Source organism: Sebastes fasciatus, chromosome 2, assembly GCF_043250625.1.
Source record: "Sebastes fasciatus isolate fSebFas1 chromosome 2, fSebFas1.pri, whole genome shotgun sequence".
Classification (NCBI taxonomy): Eukaryota; Metazoa; Chordata; class Actinopteri; order Perciformes; family Sebastidae; genus Sebastes; species Sebastes fasciatus.
This window is the reverse complement of record NC_133796.1, coordinates 32,862,463-32,884,561: the sequence shown is the minus strand read 5'-3', so window position 1 is coordinate 32,884,561 and position 22,099 is coordinate 32,862,463. Positions and strand designations below refer to the sequence as shown.

Here is a 22,099-nt window from a genome sequence, read left to right as displayed (position 1 = left end):
ATGTGCTCTAGTCACTCTTGAAGACATTCACATTTCAAGTTACTTTTCAGTTTAATCACTTTCAGCAAAAGTTTTGATTACTGTGCCGTTTTTAGCAAACAGGAAGCAATCTAAGATGTTTTGAGACAAACTTGATAGTTTCCTCTCCTCTCCTCTCCTCTCCTCTCTGTAGATCTGGACGAGTGTTCAAATATTCAAGGTCTCTGCGGTGTAGGTGAATGCTCTAATACTGCTGGCAGCTACTTCTGCAAGTGTCCCCAGGGATATTACACCTCTTTGGACGGATCCAAGTGTATAGGTGAGTCGTCTGTCACACTGGCTGTCACACCTCTAACCAAAGGATAATCGACTGCATTGTATTTGCTTTGGTTCATTGTTACTAGGATAGATGAAATATGAGACAAAGCAGTTAGAGCAAAAAAGGTACCGCCTCTTTCTCTTTCCTTTTTCCACCCCATTTTCTCCCTTTTATGCCTGGCACTGAGCGCAGAAAGAACTGAAATCTGTCCAAAACATTCCAGCTGGTAGAATTTAGGTCAGTAGTCACTTGTTTCTAGTTCCACAACAATGAGCTATATTCTCTTTAAACTGAGGAGGAGACGAGATGAGAGGAGTCAAATGAATTCCTCTCGTGCTCAGGTGTTAGTTGACATCACAGTTGGAAGAAGTGAAGTGTGCGTCTGTCAGTCAGTTTGTGCATGCTGGGAGGTTGATAACAGTCTCTCTCACACACACCAGAAAAGCCTGTTAAGCTCGCAAGTTCAGCTCAGTTTGACCCAAAACAGACGAGTGAGGAATTTGGGTCAGAATAGTCCATTAGATGTACACGCACATACTTACACGTGCATGTATACACACATGCATTCGCACGCAAACATATGCAAACACGCGCTCAGATTACCCCCCCAGGAGAGGATGTTTGTGAGGAAGGAATGTCTCCAGTCTTTTGCTCCAGAAAACTGTTGCGCCAAACATTTTAGTCTGTTTCCCATGCAGCAACGTGTACTCCGACCCCTGAAGGGCCCAACTGTTTTTCCTCCAACCAACTCTGCGCTTGCCTGAAATCTTGTCGAACTTAACCAAGCAATCAGTAGTGTAGCCTGTCAGTTTCTCCATGTGAATACGCTGGATGGGGTGGGTGTGAAACAAGACATGATATATTTATGTTAATAGGGAACCTGAGTGTTAGTCATGCTGGTGCTCAGTGCCAGAAACTGCAGGATGCAGGAAAGGTTCTCATAAATAGGAAGTGATGACTATTGGAAGTGGCCTCCATCGTCCAAATGATGGAAAATCTGAAGCAATGCCGATTACTTTTTGATTGTTCTCCTGCCAATTTGCTCAACATGCAGACAACACATGCCATATTCCATACTTCATGCTGTGTTGTTTCCCACAGATGCTCGCGGCGGGTACTGCTACGCTAGCCTGCTCAACGGGCGATGCGCCAACCAAAACTCACAGCTGTTGAGCAAAATGCAGTGCTGCTGTGATAGCGGACGCTGCTGGTCTGATGGGTCCGCCCCTGAAATGTGCCCCATTCGTGGAACAGGTGGGGTCACTCACCATCACATGGCTTTAAATTTCTTGTTCTCATCTGTGTGTCTCCATGTCTCAACATCACAGAGCTAACCTCCTGTTGTTTTTCCCATGTGTTCATTTTAGAGGAGTATCAGAAACTGTGCATCCAGATACCTGATGGTGGTGGAGGGGTGATACCTGGTCGTGTCCCAGGGAGTCCTGACCTACCCGGCATCTACCCAGTTCCATATCCAGGTCAAACTCCTGGCCAAGGCCCTGGCCAAGGCCCTGGCCAGATACCTGTGTATCCTGGTCAAATTCCCATCCAGGGACCTGGCCATGTCCCTGGCCAAGTACCCATTCCTGGACACGGTCCAGGCCAGTTCCCACAATATCCATATCCTGGACAACTACCTTTACTGCCTCAACCAGGTATGCTCCTGCTTTCTGCTTTTGTTTGGTTCTAACCCGGTCTCACTCCCAACTCATCAAGTACCACCGCTTGTTAAGTGCCCCTCGGCATCGGACACCGACACGTCAGGCTTTCAACTACCTCCAAAGTAAACCCACCCATGGCAATCTTCGACGGCCATAGCAAGTGACGTGGATTTAATTACGCGAGAGTCCATTTTGGGCGGGCGGGAGGGGTGGTGTATGCGTCAAACAAACACAAGTCTTTCAACCAGGAGACCACTGTTCGTGGCCTATACTGAAACTAAAAGTAACATTGACTTATTTTGTCATGTCAGTTGTGTTAGTATCGTCAGTCCTGCGAATCACGTGAGTCGCTAGTCAGTGACGTTAACCTCAACCACGACCTTTTCCTAACCCTAACTAAGTGGCTGTGTTGGCTAAAGTCCTCAACGGAGCATTTCCACCAGATCCGGTGACGGAGGGCGGCTCAACGCTTTCCATTCATTTCCTATGGAAAACAGGAGAAGCAGTCGCCCAGTGCATGGTGGAAGTGTTGCGGCGAGTTGGAGAGGGTCTGTATTTGCATAAAGTTGAAAAATCTCAACTTTATGGAAATGAACCTGTCCAGCACGTGGCTCACGAAACTTGGACCAAGCTGTGAATTTAGGCGATCTAGTTCTAAAGTGATTCAGCAGTGGCATAGCCTGTTCCTCAAATGTTTTCATTTATTTAGACAGAACAACAGAACGTTTATGAGCAGGCCGCCATGTTGTTACCTGTTTGAAACAGCAAGCAGAAAACCACAGACCAATTACGTGCATTCAACGATAGGGTACGTCACCGCTTGAACGGCCAGTTGAGTGGAGCAGCACATCCCCTAGCGTCCTCGCCAGACCCGGTGGACTTGTAGCGTAATTGACCAAGTACTTGACGAGTTGGGAGTGAGAATGTGATCTTGGTTCACGTTCATGGCATGTCTTTAAGTTGACGTGTGCCATGGTGGCTTACAACTCATACTTTCTGGTCTGACTCAGTGGATGTGCAATGCTCTGCTCCCACGGGTCTTGTGTTGCCATGTTCAAAAATCCCAGTTTTGAGTAATCGCCACCCACGCCCTCCGGCTAACAAGCTACATGTTAATGATGGGAAAATTTTGACTAAGACTCTAATTGTACACTGACGCAGGACTGCTTGTTTCATCTGGGTATTGCTGTAAACATATCCAAAGTATTCGTGCAGAAAATGTCCTATTTGAAAGAAAACATTCTGGCGTGTTTGCGGACCAGACCATGTCAAGGGTTTATTTAGGCAAAATCTTCTGCAATAACATTTCCTCCGGAACTGTTTTGCAGGGGGGCTTGGCAGAGTTTAGGCTTCTCTTAAGAAATTTAAACAACACAGAGCTTTTTTTGCTTTAATGAGGATGATAGTGGGTCCTGCTAGACTTAAGTATACAGTGCAAATGTAGTGTGTAGATACTGTAAGTCTGGCAATGCAAGACTACATGCTTGAATGAAATTTTGCAAGCAGTTGAGATGTTACGTTTCCTTCAGTGTTTTGTTTGGTCATACTGTATGTGCAATTTCTGTTGACCAAATATCTTACAAATTAAGATGAAAAAAAAAATGTTGTTTTTCATTATAGCATTTTCTTTGTGTGAATGTTTCCGTCAGGTGGGGGTATCCAAACCCAGAACATCACCAACATGTGCCAGGCCTTCCGCAACCTCTGCCTGAATGGCAGGTGCGTCCCCATGCCGGGCACTGGATATCGCTGCGAGTGCAACATGGGCTTCAAGGTGAATGGAAGAGGAGAGTGCTTCGGTAAGTCCCTGACAGAGTGAGAGGAACAAGTTTCTCGAGCATCAAACTGGAGTTGTACGAAGGTGAAGAAGGTTTATGAGCTTTGTATTTGTTCTCCAGATGAAGATGAATGTGAGAGAAGCCCGTGTGCACACGGAGATTGTGTGAACACCCCTGGGTCTTACATCTGTCAGTGTCCTGCTGGATTCCAGACTACAGCAACCAGGACAGAGTGCCGAGGTTACACATACACACACCCACACACATGTGCACACATACACTGAAGAGGATGTATGTGTTTACCGTGCTGTCTGTTTATTTCTGCCAGATCTGGATGAGTGTGTGGCCAACGGTCGTATCTGCAACAACGGCCGCTGTGTGAACACTGTGGGCAGCTTCCACTGTGTCTGCAACGCTGGATTCGACATTTCAGTAGATGGCAAAAACTGTCAAGGTCTGTCAAGTTCTGACATCTGCATTTATAGAGTTGAGATATTTTTAAAGGGTAGTTTTCTGTTAAAAACCACAGTATGCGTAATGTTTATGTTTAATGGACCGTGGATCTGGTGGAGGTGGTGATTTAATACCAATGCCCGTTGGAGGCATGTGCCGTGATAGACGTCATTTTAAATTATTACGCTGGTGGTTTTGTGTGTTTCAGCCCATTAACTACAAAATATGTACATTTTATATTACTACCAACCTTTTTCCAAAGGACTCCATATTAATAATATTTACTTCTCTTACCTTGCAGGCATCCATTTGTTTCCATTCACTTTAGTTTGCTATAAAGTCTTGCAAGTCTCGCAAACTTGATTTAGATAGGTAGTCCATCGCAGGAAACCTCTTGCTGCCATTAAAGGGGCCAGTATACCTCATCAGAACTGGAACTGGTCAAATAGCTTTGGAACCTCCCTATAAACACCTTCCAGGACATTATCCCCATTTTGTAATATCAAATCCCCCTTTCATTTGTAATTACATTTTGTATTTTTCAATACATATAAACCTAATGGCACACAAAACCAGTTGCTAAAGTAGATCAATCAAAAATGAGTAACAAAATATATGGAAGAAAACAAAACAAAATAAATCTGGACACACAAGTACAGTAAAAAATTTACAAAAAGTGAGATGTGGAGACTAGGTGAAAAATAGAATTAAAAAAATATATAAAATAAGGAGGCACCATTTATCAATACGTACATTAGGTTCCTTCCTTTATAAACTTAGACTAAACTTCATAAAACTTCCCTTGGTAATTATTAGTCCTTGCAATTAGAGCTTCAAAAGAGGCAATGTCTGTCATCAATTTAACCATTCAGCAAGACCTGGGCTACGTTCCAGATCGCATACTTTTTCTTTTTACTTTTAGTACGTACTGCAGCTGCACTCACAAAGTACGTATTGTTGCGTGCAGTATGCATACAATTTGGACATACTACTTCGTTATAACAGTGCGCTGTGAACTTTGACCCTCTTGCTCATATATCTGCCGCACTGAGGATTGTGGGTCAGAATAGCCAGAAAAGCATGCTGGCTTGCATACTGCAAAATGCGACCGGATGTAGTAGGACATCCTGGTATTTTTGGCATACTGCATTTTGCATACTATGTATTGGACATACTAAATCGTTTTCTGGCATACTAAATAGTATGGTAGTATGGGTATTGGAACGCATAACAGATTTTTTTTCTGGCTCTTCCAATGGTGGAGAAAAATCCTAAAAGCAGCAATAAAGCCTTCCAATGCAAGTCAAAAATTTTGTTTAGGTAAAACAGTACACTAGTCAAATCTCTTGTAAAATTATATTATTGACATGGGATGCATTAACTGCCTGTTGTTCTGTTCAAGCATGCTCCAAGATCCAAAATTCAGGAGTTGGCTGGTCAAAAGCAACATTTTTTGTCCAAAATTTCCTGATTTCTATGTTTGCTTAGTGTTTGTTTTTGGATTTTCGTATCGTATCGTATCGTATCGTATCGTATCGTATCGTATCGTATCGTATCGTATCGTATCAAATATAGCCTCTGCTTGCTTACATTGTTAAACAGCAACAACATAACTTTGATTAAAGCAAGCGAGCTCTATTACAGTCTGATTGTCAGCTAGAATGTAGTTTATCTCTGGTCAGTGATAATGTAAAGTGTATGAAATGTGTTGTTAATGGGCTAAACCATGTTTGTGCCTTTAACCACTATATCTTTCTTTGGTGCACTAAATGCCATCAAGCTATCTATTTGTTTCTGTTGATCCATAGACCAGGACGAGTGTCTGATCAGGAACATGTGCCTCAACGGACTGTGTATCAATGAAGACGGCAGCTTCAAATGCATCTGTAAACCTGGATTCCTGCTGGACACCAGTGGACGCATGTGTATAGGTGTGTTTGTCAGAAAGAACCACAGATTATTACAATCACACCTCTACATGATAATCTAACTGTCTACCAGAAGATACTGTTGTTCTTCTGACCTGCATTTTCAGTTAGCTTGGAAGGTGGCCTCCTTTCTGGCATGTTAGTGGTTCTTAGCAAACAAGCCAAAAATCCCCCTAAAAGCCTGGAAAACCCCCTCAGCATCCTGGCAGGCCAGCTGGACATGCAGATTGTTGGGGCCCGCCTGTTTTGAGATTCCAGCAGACAGCCTTCCCATAAATCCATTCAATGCAAAGAGAAAAAAGATTTGGCTTTCTCTTGAAATCGACAACATGCCACAATAAGCACTGGTTTGATTAGGAGACGCAAACTTGAGAGTCACATAAGAATCGATCCACCATTTTGTCATCAGAAGCTGTATGGAAGCTTAGAGTTTAAATTAATGTAATGAACTCCTATTTGGAGTACATTCAACAGGTAGCTGCTAGAAAAGCAATTGCAAAGAAATGGCTTAAACCAGACACCCCATCTATAGAAGACTGGTACGATATGATTTATGACATTTTTATAATGGAAAGAATCACCTTCTCCACGAGGCTTCAGGAAGCTAAATTTGCAGAAATTTGGGAGTGGAAAGTGGGTATTTCCCAGAAACACCCTTCTTTCGTTTAAATTTGTGTATTCATTTCTAGGGCTGTCAATTGATTAAAATTTTTAGTTGCGATTAATCGCATGATAGTCCACAGTTAATCGCAAATTAATCACACATTTTTTATCTATTCAAAATGTACCGTAAAGGGAAATTTGTCAAGTATTTAATACTCTTATCAACATGGGAGTGGACAAATATGCTGCTTTATGCAAATGTATGTATATATTTATTATTGGAAATCAATTAACAACACAAAACAATGACAGATATTGTCCAGAAACCCTCACAGGTACTGCATTTAGCATAAAACATATGCTCAAATCATAACATGGCAAACTGCAGCCCAACAGGCAACAACAGCTGTCAGTGTGTCAGTGTGCTGACTTGACTATGACTTGCCCCCAAACTGCATGTGATTATCATAAAGTGGGCATGTCTGTAAAGGGGAGACTTGTGGGTACCCATAGAACCCATTTTCATTCACATATCTTGAGGTCAAAGGTCAAGGGACCCCTTTGAAAATGGCCATGACAGTTTTTCCTTGCAAAAATTTAGTGTACGTTTTGAAGCGTTCACTTTTGCTTAACTCGTTATTAGCGCTTTAACTTTGACAGCCCTATTTATTTATTTTTTCTTTATCTCAAATGAAAAACACCCCATGTTCCATTTCTGTGTTTTATATTTACACTGTAAAAAGCTGAAAAGATGGATCATTCTGTAAAAGTAGTAAAGTAAAGATGACTGTGTGAACTGCTGCTGCAATGTGATCCCAAATAAAGGAAAAACAAATATGTAATGTTTAAAATAGGTACCATAAAGCTCCAACTAGTCAACAAATGCCCCGTAAAGAACAGTCTTTTGCAGCCGTTTTGCTCCACAGGGCTTCAGATACAGACGTTTGATCTCAGAGACACTGACCTGGTTAAGTCAGAGCAGAATAAATAAATAGGAGAGTAGGGTGTGGGTGAAGTGTGCTGATATATGCAGTCATTAATGAAATGTGTAGTCTAAAGGGGCCCTGGGGCCTCATCATTTCTATCTGCAGTCTGCCTATTCCCCAACACACCCAGACAGAACACACACATACTTATGTGTGCATGCCATGTCATTGTTTATGCTCATTATGATAATTATTGTAATACACTGATGGGATCAAGAGGAAGGAACAGAATGTTTTCTTAGCTGAGGTCATAAAACTGAAAGTGTGCAGCAGTTTTGGCTCAATTTTTTTCTAATGAATCCAGAATCTGATGACTTTAATAATGTTTAAGCAGGAAATTGGTTTATTTCCTTCTAGAGCCTCTGACCATTTATTTTGTGAAGAAAAGTATGTCAACAAATGATGTTTGCTGTGTCTGTTTCTAGACATTGATGAGTGTGAGACTCCAGGCATGTGTATGAACGGCCACTGCGTCAACACGGAGGGATCCTTCCGCTGTGAGTGCATGGCTGGGATGGCAGTGGGCCTGGATGGACGGGTCTGTGTCGGTGAGTAAATGTTATATCCGGCATGTGTCTCCTTGTTTCAGTCAGGCTGAAACTTCTCTGAAACTTCTCTGTTGCTGCACAGAGAAGATGAAAATCAACTTTTTCAGTTTTATTTTTTACAATGTGTCTGTTTAAGAAGTTCATTGACTACTTTGGGAAATAATTGGTGATTCCAGCAGTTTCCTACCAGCACATATGCTTAAAGGGTAACTTCGGTATTTTTCAACCTGGACCCTATTTTCATGTTTTTGTGTCTAACTGACTAATGGGGACAACAATTTTTGAAAGTGGTCCAGTATTGAGGGAAACGAGCTGCGAAGTGAGCAAGTGAACGTTACGTTCACTTAAAGTGCTTGTTTTTGCCACTGGCAGGCTCAGATTGTTATTATAAGTGTCTGACAACATTATGGAAAGGGCCCTACGGAGCAATAAAACGGCAATAACCATCTAAATATTCAGCCATGACATTGAAAGTCTTTTAGATAACACTAAGTACAGAAAGTACTCCAACACAACAAACTCCGCCCGGCTGGTGCTCGCGTTTCCACCATGGATGTATTCCACTATTATTCTATTGTAATACTATTCCACAGTATCCCACAAATCTTTTATCACAATGTTGTTCCCACTTTTCTTAGCCACTGAGAGCTCAGAGTGAGCTTACTTTTTAAGGATTAATCTCACAACTGTCAACACATTTGAACCAGAATGACCACAACACAAATATTTTCCGGTCGAGTGATAAAATAAGCAAAACCGCTTTGAAAAATTTGATAAAGCAGAGAATAATCACATTGTAATAAACCTTAGCAACAGCTCATCCTGTTGCAAACACATGTGCTCGCTGTCATTAATGAGCATGTGTTGATAAATGTTTTCCTGCTCCCATCCCCTGGACTGGCAGTCAGAGAGCAGATCTGTTTATGCCTTTATTTTCAACATTCCTACAGTGTATTCCTCCAAATGACATTTCCTTGTGTATTGTGTGGGAAGTGTTGAAATGCTGTTGTTCGGTCCGGGTGAGTTTTTCGTCTGGATGATATCAGCGCAGGAGAATGCCTCAAATCCCTGGATATTATGGAGAGAGAACAACCATTTGTTTTGCCAGTGTTGTTGTTTATTGGAGCTATGGACTCTCGCCTCCCTTTCTCTCTCTTTCCCTCTTTCCAGATCTCTTGCCTCATCTCTGTTTCCCACACTCTTGTTTTTTTTTGTTGTCCGAAACAGATACACATATGCGCAGTTCGTGTTATGGTGGGTACAAGCGGGGGCAGTGTGTTAGGCCTTTATTTGGAGCTGTGACCAAGTCGGAGTGCTGCTGTGCCAGCATCGAGTACGCCTACGGAGAGCCCTGCCAACCCTGTCCACCACAAAGCTCTGGTACGGATACTCAAATCACTCCACCCTTTACACATATGGAGCCACCTCCTGCCGCCTGACACACACGCACACACACACACAAGCACACGCACACGCACACACACACACACACACACACACACACACACACACACACACACACAGCTTATGTTTAATTCAAAACACACCTGTCAAAGTCAGGATGACCAGAAGTAATGTTTCGTCTGCTCTGACATACCAGCATTTATTTCATAAGTGACAAAATAGTGGTGATGAAGTCACGGCTAAGTTGTTTGACAGACACAGTAAGGAGACATTGACAGCCTTCACACACACACACACACACACACACACACATCATCCAGTCACTTCTCATTAGTCCTGCCAATTAAAGTTTCTCTATCAAAAGACGCCAGAGCTGCACCACATTAAGGAGACGGTTTTATATACATCTTGGCTAAATGAGAAAGCATGGAACTAGATAATTACATGGTTTTAAATGTTACGCTTTGAGATTTCTTGGATTTTGGCAAATGTGATATTTTCTCAAACACTGTTATTTTTTCTTTTTACTAACCAAACTATGCTGTTTGTTTTGTTGCAGCTGAGTTCCTGGCTCTGTGCCCCAGTGGCATTGGCATAAGCGGCGATTCAAGAGGTAACGAATGCAAGCTCATCGTGTGTGTTTCATTGATATTAAAGAGGACCTATTTTGCTCATTTTCAGGTGCATACTTGTATTTTAGGTTTCTACTAGAACATGTTTACATGCTTTAATGTTCAAAAAACACTTTAATTTTCTCATACTGGCTGTGCTGCAGCACCGATTTTCACCCTCTGTCTGAAACGCTCTGTTTGAGCTCCTACTGCCCTCCCGAATAGTCCAGTCTGCTCTGATTGGTCAGCTGGCACACTCTGTTGTGATTGGTCAACCGAACCAAACTCTTTGGACTCCATCTCCTCTCTAACTAGCTTTGTTTGAGGGTGTGCCAAACTAGCCGATGGCAGGTATTATGCAAATGTGTTACTTGGTGACATCACCAGGTTACGGAAGAAAAGGCGGGACTTCAATCAAGGTGTTTCAGGCAGTTCAGGAGCAGTGTTTCTGTGGGGGAGAGTAACTCCCTTTGGCGTGGTCTTCAGGTTTTGTAACTTTGCAGACCTTTTACATGCACAAAAAAACAATATAACACACTAAAGGCAAAGGAAAAAGCACAAAAGCATAATAGGTCCTCTTTAAAACAGAGAGCTTGCAGAAGTCAAACAGAGCCATATAAAGTAAATGTGGTTAGTACTTAGGAGTTTTTTCCTACTGTGACGTTCAACAGGTTATTCTTTGTCTTCTCAGATATTAACGAGTGCGCCCTCGACCCCGACATCTGCCAGAATGGGGTGTGTGAGAATATGTTGAGGACATACAAATGCACCTGCAATGAAGGCTTTGAGGTAGACCTGTCGGGCAAAAACTGTGTCGGTAGGTTCACTGCTCTATAATGTCCTCTTAAAAAATAAAAGATAAAGTATATCATATGAAAAGCCAGTGTGAGGAAAGTCATCATGTCTCTCTGTGTATGTGTTTTTCCTCAGATATCGACGAGTGTCTGATGAGCAGGCTGCTGTGTGAAAACGGTCTGTGCAGGAACACGCCAGGCAGTTTCACCTGTCAGTGTCCCAAAGGATACCGCTTTGATCCTGACACAGACGTCTGCGAGGGTCAGATACTCATTCATTCTATCGTACTGTACACTTCATGACTGCATGTACCATGTCTGCTATATCAGATTGATAAGAGATGGCCAATGTGAAAAAAAAGAAAAATCTGGTGTTTGTTTTTGTCTCTCACAGATGTGGATGAGTGTCTGTCTAGCCCCTGTGTTAATGGAGATTGTAGGAACAGCCAAGGGTCTTTTGTGTGTTTGTGTTCAATCGGCAGTTCTCTGGACAGCTCTGGGCTGGAATGTATAGGTAAGTGAGCATCATGTTTTTTTTATTTGATATCGTTAACAAAACAGTACTTTAATTGGCAAAATGTTTATTTGTTCAACATAAAAAATAATAAAAGAAATTATATGAAAGAAACCCACACTTTGATTTATTGAAACCTATCGTTATTTGATAGTATCAAGTATTAAAAATAGTTCAATATCGTTTAAAGGGTAACTTCTGTATTTTTCAACCTGGACCCTATTTTCCCATGCTTTTGTGTATTAGCGACTAATGGGGACAGCGATTTTTGAAATTGGTCCAGTATTGTGGGAGAACGCTGTAACCGGCAGCTGCAAAATGAGCTGTAAGGGCAAGTGAGCTGCATCTGTGTAACGTTACAACCACTTAAAGTGCTTGTTTTTGCCACTGACAGGCTCAGATTGCTATTATAAGTGTCTGACAACATTGTGGAAAGAACGCTACAGAGAAATAAAACCTTTCACTTGATCTGGTCTGTTTGCTATTGAGTCCAAGTCCCGCTCAAGGAGAATTCTTGTTGTGAAATCTGAATATCTAAATATTCAGCCATGACATTGAAAATCTTTTAGATAATACTCTGTACTCCAACACAACAAACTCTGCCCAACTGGCACTCGCGTTTCCACCAGTGTCTTCTGGCAACACGTCACCTCGCCAGATTTCAGAATGAGACTTCTCCTTGAGCGAGACTATTTCCATAATGTCAGACACTTACAGTATAATAACATTCAGAGCCTGTCATGGCAAAAACAAACACTTTTAGTGGACGTAAATGACGGTGCCAGCTTGCCCCAATAGAACCATATCACAGCTCGTTTCTCGGCTGCCGTCTACAGCGTTCTCCCTCAAAACTGGATCAATTTCAGAAATTGTTGTCCTTAATAGTCAGACATAAAAATAATAAAATAGGGTCCAGGTAGAAAAATACTGAAGTTATCCTTTAAAAAAGAAGCATTTTCCCCACTTTTTATTAACACAAAAAAGCCGTTTAGCCTCAGGTTTAACATTGCAGCAGCTCAGTGACTGACTACATTAAACAATGTGGTTAAACAAAGAGTTGGTTCAAATACTGTATCAGCACTGTCAATGAATGAAATGAGCAACTAGTGAAGTCTGGAGAAACTGGTTTTCCTGTCTGGGGCAAGTCACTTTTAATATAGAACAGTTATGGAGATTAATTAAATTCAGTAAGTGGCAATGTCTCGTAACTATAAGGTGTGGTTCATTAAAACAGAGACTACTAAGAGCACCTGCTGGCTGAAGATAGTCAATAATCGCTGTGAGGTCAACATCAACGGGGCTACACTGAAGTCCCACTGCTGTTCCACACTGGGAGAAGCCTGGAACAGCCCGTGTGCCAAATGTGAAAAAGGTGAGACGATCAATGTGCACCGTTTTGCACATTTTATTAAACCACCACCACTGCATTGAGTGACATTGTATTGTGTGCCCTTGTTTTTCAGATCCAATCTGTGGTAGAGGCTTTGCTAGAGTCAAAGGAAATGTCTGTGAAGGTAAGGTCTGCTTTGATGCCACGTAGGCCCGGAAATTTCATTTCATTCGAGTAATGTGAAACAGTGGACCTGCTGCTGATGTTGCTCTATTTCCTCTGTTGACTGTCAGATGTGGATGAGTGTCAAGTGTTTCCCGGAGTGTGTATCAACGGCAAATGCATCAACACACCGGGCTCCTTTTTCTGCCAGTGCCCTCCAGGAATGACTGTTGATGTCAGCGGCAGGACGTGCATTGGTGGGTACTGTATATGTGTATCTATGTGTAGTGGTATTTCAGTCATCTTACTGTCTAAATGTATAATTTATATCACTTCATATTGAATACATGTAATATATGTGTAACTTCCAGACCTGCGTATGGAGCATTGTTACCTCTCCCATGAGGATGAGCGCTGTGCGGCTCCCATCTCAGGGAAGCAGCGTGTGGATGCCTGCTGCTGCTCAGTGGGTGTCGCCTGGGGCCCCGAGTGTGACGAATGTCCGGAGAAGGGCACTCCAGATTATACCCAGCTCTGTCCTCGTGGCCCAGGCTTCTCGCATAGGGGCGACTTCATCAACGGCAGACCCTTCCTCAAAGGTACCGTAACTGTAAACCTCCACAGACTGCATGGGTTGTTTCATAAATGGTCTCTCACCTGTCTTCATCCCTCTGCTCCATACCTTAGATATAAACGAATGCAGGATGATAAACACCTTGTGCTCAAATGGAAGGTGTAGAAACACCATCGGCAGCTTCCGGTGTCGCTGTGATAACGGCTACGCTCTGGACTCTGATGAGAGGAACTGCACTGGTGAGTAGTACTGAAGCAATTAGCCGATTAGTGGCTCAATCATTTAGTCCAGTGATTCTCAAAGTGGGGTTCCGGGACCCCTAGGGGTCTGTGGCCCTCTGCCAGGGGGTCCATGAAAAGTTTTCAGATTAATTTTAATGCATGTCTAATATCTTTCTAATATTTTTCTCTTATGTTGTTCTTTCACAAAACTAAGACTATAGAAGTGTAAAAAATTGGCTACGTCAAATTATTTCAGGGAACATACATGAGGGGGTCCCCGGTATCTTCTCTATCTTGTAGGTCCTTGGCTGGAAAAAGACTGAGAAACTCAGATTTAGTCGACAAAGAAATGAATCAGCAACAAGTTGATAATTGATTCGTCTTTGAAGTCATTTATCAAGCAAAAATGTCAAACATCTGCTGGTTCCAGCTTCTCAAATGTGAGGATATGCTGATTTTCTCTGTTTGATATTATTTTAAATTTATACTATATGTGCCAAAATGACTTGTACTCTACCACGAAAGATTCATCACTTGACTTGACTGTCTGTCTGAGTCTCACTCCACTCGACCAGAAAATATGCAGGTTGTGCAACAAACTGGCAACCACTTGTTGTAAAGTGAATGCAAGGGAACTGGGGAGGGAGAATTCATTAATTTAATTTACTTAAAATAATTTCAAACTCTTCAGGAATCAGCTGTTCACATATAACCAATAATGTAAGAGTTGACATAAATGTAGCTGCTATTTTTGGCTGGAAAGTTTCCTTAATATCTCAGCTCCATTGTATCCTTACAAGTCTATCCATTCTTCATCAGTCCCCCTTTCTGAATCCCTCTGCCAACACTTATTACAGTAAAGTGGTGTAAAGCCATTGCCTACATTCAGCTCATTCAGTCTAATGGGAGTCTGGCTGCTCTGGACGTGTTGGAGCTGGTCCCTGTAGTCTGGTTAGCTGCATTACTGCTCTGTTGAAATGTGCACACATCATTTTAGGTTTAAATGCCAGCGCCGTGGCTTTATTCTGAAATAATTTATAGGCTCTTAGTGAGTAAATGATATCTGGGACCTTTTAACCCCATATGAGTGAGATCCCAGCCCAGAGTCTTTGTGTTAAGTGTTTCAAAATGTGGATTAAATTCAGAAGGGATCAGGTCTTTAGACTTTGGAAGAATCTGAGGTAAAGAGCTGAATCATCCTTAGATTCACCTAATCTCATTTTATAGCCTTTCTTTCATGTAGTAACATTTTGTGCTTTTATGCTTTGTTTGCCTTTTATTTATATTTCGTACCTCAGCTTCAGCTTGTTGCTACTCATCAGTTCCTCACTTCTGTGTTAAATCACTTTATTACAGAGTAGATAATCTCTACAAAAACAAATGATTTTATCATGTTTTTAGTTTATTTGTAAATGGTTTTCTCTGCAGGCATGAATGTTAGTGCTTTCATTTCACTTTCACCTTTCATTCTTGTCCTGTAGACATCGACGAGTGCCGCATCTCCCCCGACCTGTGTGGACAGGGCAGGTGTATCAACACAGCCGGAGATTTCGAATGCGAGTGCTTCGAAGGTTATGAGAGTGGCTTCATGATGATGAAAAACTGCATGGGTGAGTGGCGAATCCTCACACACCAACACCTGCAGACAGTAACAACACACACATTGAATCATCTCTTCAGCTTGAGGTGATTTGGTTCAGTTACACGCAGAGACGGCACTCTTTCATATGAAATCATTTAGTCTTTGAGGACATGAGTGAGAAACTCGATCTCCTCAACAACTCTCTTACACAGCCTGTTGAAGTGGCCGCATCTGAGAGCAGAGAGCTTTGCCAACCTATAAAGATCTCCAAGTATAGGGAAGACCTGCCACACAGACCCAGTCCTAATCACAACCCAGCCATCTCCTCCACACTCCCTCTTGGGCCGTAAGCTCTGGATGAGGTGCTTAGGCTAACATGCCAGACCTGGAACTCACTGTTTAGATGGCTGATGTAATCTGAAATTTGCAAGCTGTGTGCATTCGTGTATATATATATATGTGTGTGTGTGTGTGTGAGAGAGAAGGAGAATCAAACAGACTTTATTTAAACCCCTGTGGGGTGTTGAAAGAGGTCTAGCCTGTGCAGCCCAAGTGTCGTCACGATCACGTCGCAAAACTGCTCCACAAAGTCTTAAAAGATAATTGTTCTTCATTACATACTTGACCTGCATGCGAGGGACACACAATCAGCTGCCCAGCAAAAAATGATTTTCATATGCAGCTACAGGTCCGAATGTTCTGCCATCTGTGAAAATACTTAATGCTCTATTTCTGTTCTTGCTCCAGGCCTTTGACGCCGTTTGATTAAATTCTTGGGAGAAATCGTACACACAGAATGGAGAGTCTCAATACTTTTGTTGGCCTAAAGCTGCTGCTAGACCAAAATTGGAACGACAAAATTTACTTGCACGCTGTGACATAAAAAAGCAGCCGGGACTGGAAATAATGACTGGGCCAGCAGGCTAACAAAAATAACTAACAAGTAAAAAATCTTTTTACCAAACATGTTATTAATCCAGGATGTTAACATCACTTCCAGCCATGAAGCCGCCGCTTGTATACTTTCACCATGCTGTTATATAAACAATAAATACTTCCTGAATGTCTGTCCCACAATCTCTCTAAGTGCTCCAGGGATGACGTATTTTTGTAGGTCAACCAGGAAGTTAGCATCGCTCTGGTTCCCTCAACAAAAACTCAATGGGATTTTTCCATCGGGTTTTGGATTATTGCAGAAAATAAACTCTGTGTCAAACAAACGTTTATGATACTTACACGTTTTGTTCAGCGAGATAATCCTCACAAATGAACACCACTTTTATGATTTTTAAAGCGTAAATGCAATCGCCAGAAGTAAAAATCTAACGTTAGGCTATAAACTAACTGCACCACGGACTTGACCACGGACCACGGCATGACTTCACGTCACCACCACTGAGCTAAAGGCGGACTAGTGTGTGACTAGTGACTAGTGTTCAGCGTGATGATGTTTATTAGTCTAAGCAACTACCTTTTTTAAGAGACGTAAAAGCATCAAATTCACAAGTGGGATATTTACTGACATTTTATATCGCAGAGCAAAACGTTAAAATCTTTTAAGCGTGTGTTAACCACAGACTTTATTACAGGCATCTAACTAAAAACTCGGACGAGGGAAAATGCTAACTCATTACCGGGTTTTAGGACTCATTCCTGCAGTACTCTATTATCTGCAGAGACTGAACTCTAACACTGAATATCTCTAATTGTGTCTGTACTGTACGTGTGTGTGTTCTTTACAGACGTTGATGAGTGCGAGAGGAACCCTCTGCTGTGCCGTGGAGGTGAATGTGTAAACACGGAGGGCAGCTTCCAGTGTCTGTGCCCCGACGGACACGAGATCGCACCCGACGGCTCGGCCTGTCTAGGTGAGTGATGAGGTCATCATTCGAGCAATCTCTGCTTCTCCGAACTTTTTCCTCCTTCTCGCTTTTCTCCTTTCTTTGAGAAATCTGTGTGGCAGAATGTAGCTTCTACTCTATTTTTCCTGAGAGATGAAAGAAGGACAAAGAGGGAGAAAAGAAGATCAGTAAGTCCAGATGCTGTCACAGAGCAGACAGTTCGAATGACAAGTGAGCTTTGGATCATCCCCCTCCATCTGCCTCTGTTTCTGCCTCTGTTTCTGCCTGTGGGTTGGGTGGGTGGGTGCTGTGGCTGATGAAGCAGCGCTGGCAGAAAGGACCCAAATGCATACTCAGAAATGAAATTATTTGATAAAGAAAAACTGTACAAAAGGAAGGTAGGTACAGCAGGCGGGTAATGGAAAAACAAAACTCCATACAGCAACTAAACAATGACTACGTTTACATGCTCAAAATATTCTGTTTTTTTGCCCTTATTCCGAAAAAGACAATATTCCTACTAAGCTCTTTCCATAGCTAATGAAAACGAATGTTCCACTGATATTCCCGTTTACAAGCAGTGCATGCTCTGATTAACTTAACCAGTGGCGGACTTGATCGACCGTGCGAACACAGCCTCCCTCTTTCATTCCTTCAACCACATTCTTAAAAACGGTCTGCGTTGTGACATATACACATATACAAAAACCTGTTGATATCCAAGTCTTTCATAATGTTTAAAAGGTGTGTTTCTCCTTTTGACCAGAAATGTAGGCTTTACTTTTGGACATGCATCTCTGTAAACTTACAACTTTTTAGACCTAATGTTTTAAATAAGGGATATTCAAGTATTCATACTGGGAAGTTGATTTAGCTCCATACTTCCATTTTTTAATTTTTTCCTTGTTAAAAGGGTTTTTTTAGGGGGCAAATTTGTTTTGCGATTTGTGATTTTGGGCTATAAAATAAAATTCACTTGCCCCGCTGATTTACAGACGTCTCTTTCCCAATGTAAGTCTATGGGAAAACGTCTTTTTGGGCCCAGTGGCATCACGTGACGGACACGGAAGTTGTAGTACCACCATTTGGCCACTACGAAAATTTGCTTCACCGCCCGGCGCACCTCCTGGAGGGCTTGTGTACAACACACAGAGCTGGCCTTACACAGGCAAGAGGCCCTGTGTCGCAAACTGCCATAAAACCCCCAATTGAGACGCATATTCCAAATGTGCTGTATACACGTCCAAAGAATCAGCATATCTCACATGTCCTAATCAGAAAATTCTCCATTTGTAATAAGGCCTAAGTCAGAATACCCAAACAGAATAGTCTGTTTACATGACCCGTATCAAATTTGGAATATTGTCATATTCGGAAATAATAGTGAAATATTAGTGAGCATGTAAACGTAGTCAATGAAGATGAACTGACAAAGGACAAAGGGAGCACAGAGACTAAATACACAAAGGAAAGGAGGGAGATAACGAGGAACAGGTGAAAGTCATCAGGGCGGGGCAGACAATCACACAGGCGGGAAACAAACAAAGGCAGGAAGTAAAACAAGACAATACACAAGAGGAGAGGACTTTCAAACTAAAACAGGATCCTTAACAGTTTACAGGAACTATAACAAAAAACCCATGGACCATGACAGTCAGGTCTGTGTATGTGTAGGGTATATATTCTCTGATAGATGGGCTGATATGAACTCCAGACTAGTTTGCGTGTTTGCATGTGTGTTGACATGTGTGCACTAAGAAGGGTCCACTAAGATCTCAACATGGTAACATTGAGAGAAAATCCCAGTGAAACAAAAGAGGATTTTAGTATTAGAGTTTTTATTGTTAAATTTAAAGCAAAAGAGAGCTTTTAATTTTTTGTGCTGTTAAATATTTATTTAGATCTTAAATGCTATTTTATATGTACTGTATCGATTACTGTTTTTACAACATTTTGTTCTGTACTTTTATTCTGAAATTATTTTTTTTTGGGAGGCCAGCTTTGTGCCTGTCTAGCTCGCATTTTTTTTCACATTCTGTAAAATGCTCCAATGAAGACAATGAAGAATGGCTGAATTATTTTTTACATTTTGGTTTCTTGAGCAGCTAGTTGACTGGAGAAGTAAGGACAGCACACTTTTTCTACAAGAACAAGAGAAGAGCCTGACTTTTCCCTTGCTTTCTATAGTTTCACATCTCCCATGTTTAGTTTACAGCGTTGAGCTGATCTTACATTATTCACTGGGTGTCATTCTGATGACCTAATGCAGTGAGTTAAGGTTTCAGTCCATGACCTAATAATGCTCAACCACTGCCCTTCACGCTCATTTATTTTCTTTATTACCACCCAAAGTAATAAAAACAATGAGAGCTGCCCACTGAGACAATGGTCTTCATTATCTCTGGTGAAGTAACACGTCCAAGCGCTAAAATGACGATAATGATAATAAACTTTGGTTATATAGCAAATTTCATACAGATGGGTGTGATACAGTGTGATACAGTGTGCTTAATGATGTCAGATTCCTTGTTGGAAACGTCCTATTTATTATCTCCATCAAGTACTGAATCCATCATGAAACATCTGTCACAAGTTGACACTGATTAGTGGTCTCCACTGTAAGAGCTCTCATGGTGAATTAAGTGTGGGTGTAGAGCAGAAACTATAATCAGTCAATCTACAGACAATTGAAAGGAAACTATTCTGACATTCAATTCATCGTTTGTCATTTTTAACCAAAAATACCTAAAAATTACACGTTACATTTTCTCAAACGTGAACGGTTGCTGTTTTTTTTCTAGTCTTCTGTAGTATTAAACTGATCATTATTGGGTTTTGGACCGTTGGTCAGACAACACAAGGAGTTTGAACATTTGTCACTTTGGGTTTTTTGAAATTGTGAGGGGCATTTTTTTCATATTATGGATCGACTGATTAATCAATTAATCGAGAAAATAATCAACAGATTAGTCGATAATGAAAATAATTGGTAGTGACAGCTAGGGCTGCCCCCTCTTAGTCGATTAGTCGACTAATCGGTCGTTTTGGTCTTAGTCCACTAAGATTTCTTTTGTCATTTTTATATACTTTTTCATACTGAATGACGTATTTTTAACAAACTTATGAGCACACCTTTGGTAAACACACGATTTAAAGTGATGCTTTTGTGTGAGTCTTTGTGGAGAAACTCAGTTTACAGATCTGTCGATTAAATCAACTAATTGATTAGTCGACAAAATCGTATGAGTGTGAATGGTTGTCTGTCTCTATGTGTCAGCCAGTCTGGCGACCTGTCCAGGGTGTACCCTGCCTTCGTCCAATGTCAGCTGGGATCGACTCCAGCCCCCCGCGACCCTGAATGGGATAAGCGGTTATGGATAATGAATGAATTATTTAATTTTCTCTGTTCTTTTACAGATATCAATGAATGTGACTTGAGTGACCGGCTGTGCAGGAACGGCCAATGTGTCAATATGATCGGCCGCTACCAGTGTTCCTGCGACCAAGGATACAAATCTACAGAGAACAGACTGGAGTGTGTTGGTGCGTATTGATCATTTTAATGACTATTTCCACTCGAAGATGTTGCTTTTGTTTTCATTCTGAATCTGAAGATTGAATTTCAGCCGTATGTGACAGTGTGTTTTTCTGCCTCTTAGACATTGATGAGTGTACCATTGAGAACGGTGGCTGTGAGACTTTCTGCACCAACTCAGAGGGGAGCTATGAGTGCAGCTGCCACAGTGGATACGCCCTGATGCCTGATCTGAGAAGCTGCACTGGTAAGTAGATCTCTATCTTGTCTCTTTGTCTGTTATTCTGCCGTAATTCATCCCCTCATCTCTTCTCTCAGGTGAACAGGGTAAAAATGTTAAGTAATAGATATCACCATGAAACTTCCCCAGTTGATTACTTACACTAGATAATTATTTTATATATTACAAGTTTTCTTAAATTGTATGTTTAAAATTGCAAATGAGGCTTTATCTTATCAAATGTGTTTTCATTTGCATACATTTCCAGAACAGACATCTGAACATTGGATAAAGCCAGGTTCAAAAGTCTTGTTTTATTTTGTTGACATATTAGAGTCAAAGGTTTTTACTGAGGGAATTTTGGATATCTCTTTTTATCCCTTCATAAATCAGACAATACTGACAACAGCCTTAAAAAAAACACATTTTCGCCATGTTTTTAGAAATAAAATGTTCTATAAATCAGGTTATGAATGATATATGAACAAACCCCTCAGTAAAAACCTTCAGAATATAGAATAAAGAAGCTCTCAATCATAGCAGAAGTTATCTCGAGATGCTTTTTATATAGAGCAGATCTAGACCGTACCCTATAGTTTAGAGACCCAACAAGAGATCCCCCATGAGCATTGCATTGTTATGCGCTGTGGCCAGGAAAAAACTCCCCGTTTAGCGGGTAGAAACCTCGAGCAGAACCGGACTCTGGGTGGGCGGCCATCAGCCATCGGTTTGGTTGAGAGAGAGAGAGAGAGAGAGAGAGAGAGAGAGAGAGAGAGAGAGAGAGAGAGAGAGAGAGAGAGAGAGAGAGAGAGAGAGAGAGAGAGAGAGAGAGAGAGAGCTACTGAAGTGGAGATTTCTAGCTCAGAGAAAAACCTCATTTTGAGAAAACAGCCTTTATAAATATGTATTGTAAAATTCCATACATTTGGACACGCCAGGTGAATGGGGTAAAAACATTAACTAATAGATATCACTATGAAACTTCCCCAGTTGATTACTTATATTAAGACAATTGTTTTTTGTATTACAAGTTTTCTGAAATTTTATGTTTAAATA

General features: G+C 41.5%; 1 protein-coding gene across 1 annotated transcript in view; it reads left to right on the top strand.

Moving 5' to 3' along the window:
• The window catches only part of fbn1 (fibrillin 1), an 85,387-nt gene that overhangs the window by 20,164 nt on the left and 43,124 nt on the right, over window positions 1-22,099 (top strand). Inside the window, exons 10-31 of the mRNA XM_074620428.1 lie at window positions 173-298; window positions 1,400-1,552; window positions 1,666-1,953; window positions 3,609-3,758; window positions 3,858-3,977; window positions 4,066-4,191; window positions 5,999-6,121; window positions 8,133-8,255; window positions 9,483-9,635; window positions 10,219-10,272; window positions 10,962-11,087; window positions 11,201-11,326; window positions 11,459-11,578; window positions 12,813-12,950; window positions 13,042-13,092; window positions 13,202-13,327; window positions 13,442-13,669; window positions 13,758-13,883; window positions 15,347-15,475; window positions 17,190-17,315; window positions 20,706-20,831; window positions 20,948-21,070. Of these exons, the coding sequence (XP_074476529.1) occupies window positions 173-298; window positions 1,400-1,552; window positions 1,666-1,953; window positions 3,609-3,758; window positions 3,858-3,977; window positions 4,066-4,191; window positions 5,999-6,121; window positions 8,133-8,255; window positions 9,483-9,635; window positions 10,219-10,272; window positions 10,962-11,087; window positions 11,201-11,326; window positions 11,459-11,578; window positions 12,813-12,950; window positions 13,042-13,092; window positions 13,202-13,327; window positions 13,442-13,669; window positions 13,758-13,883; window positions 15,347-15,475; window positions 17,190-17,315; window positions 20,706-20,831; window positions 20,948-21,070 (2,961 nt within the window). The remainder of the gene's footprint in view (window positions 1-172; window positions 299-1,399; window positions 1,553-1,665; window positions 1,954-3,608; window positions 3,759-3,857; window positions 3,978-4,065; window positions 4,192-5,998; window positions 6,122-8,132; window positions 8,256-9,482; window positions 9,636-10,218; window positions 10,273-10,961; window positions 11,088-11,200; window positions 11,327-11,458; window positions 11,579-12,812; window positions 12,951-13,041; window positions 13,093-13,201; window positions 13,328-13,441; window positions 13,670-13,757; window positions 13,884-15,346; window positions 15,476-17,189; window positions 17,316-20,705; window positions 20,832-20,947; window positions 21,071-22,099) is intronic.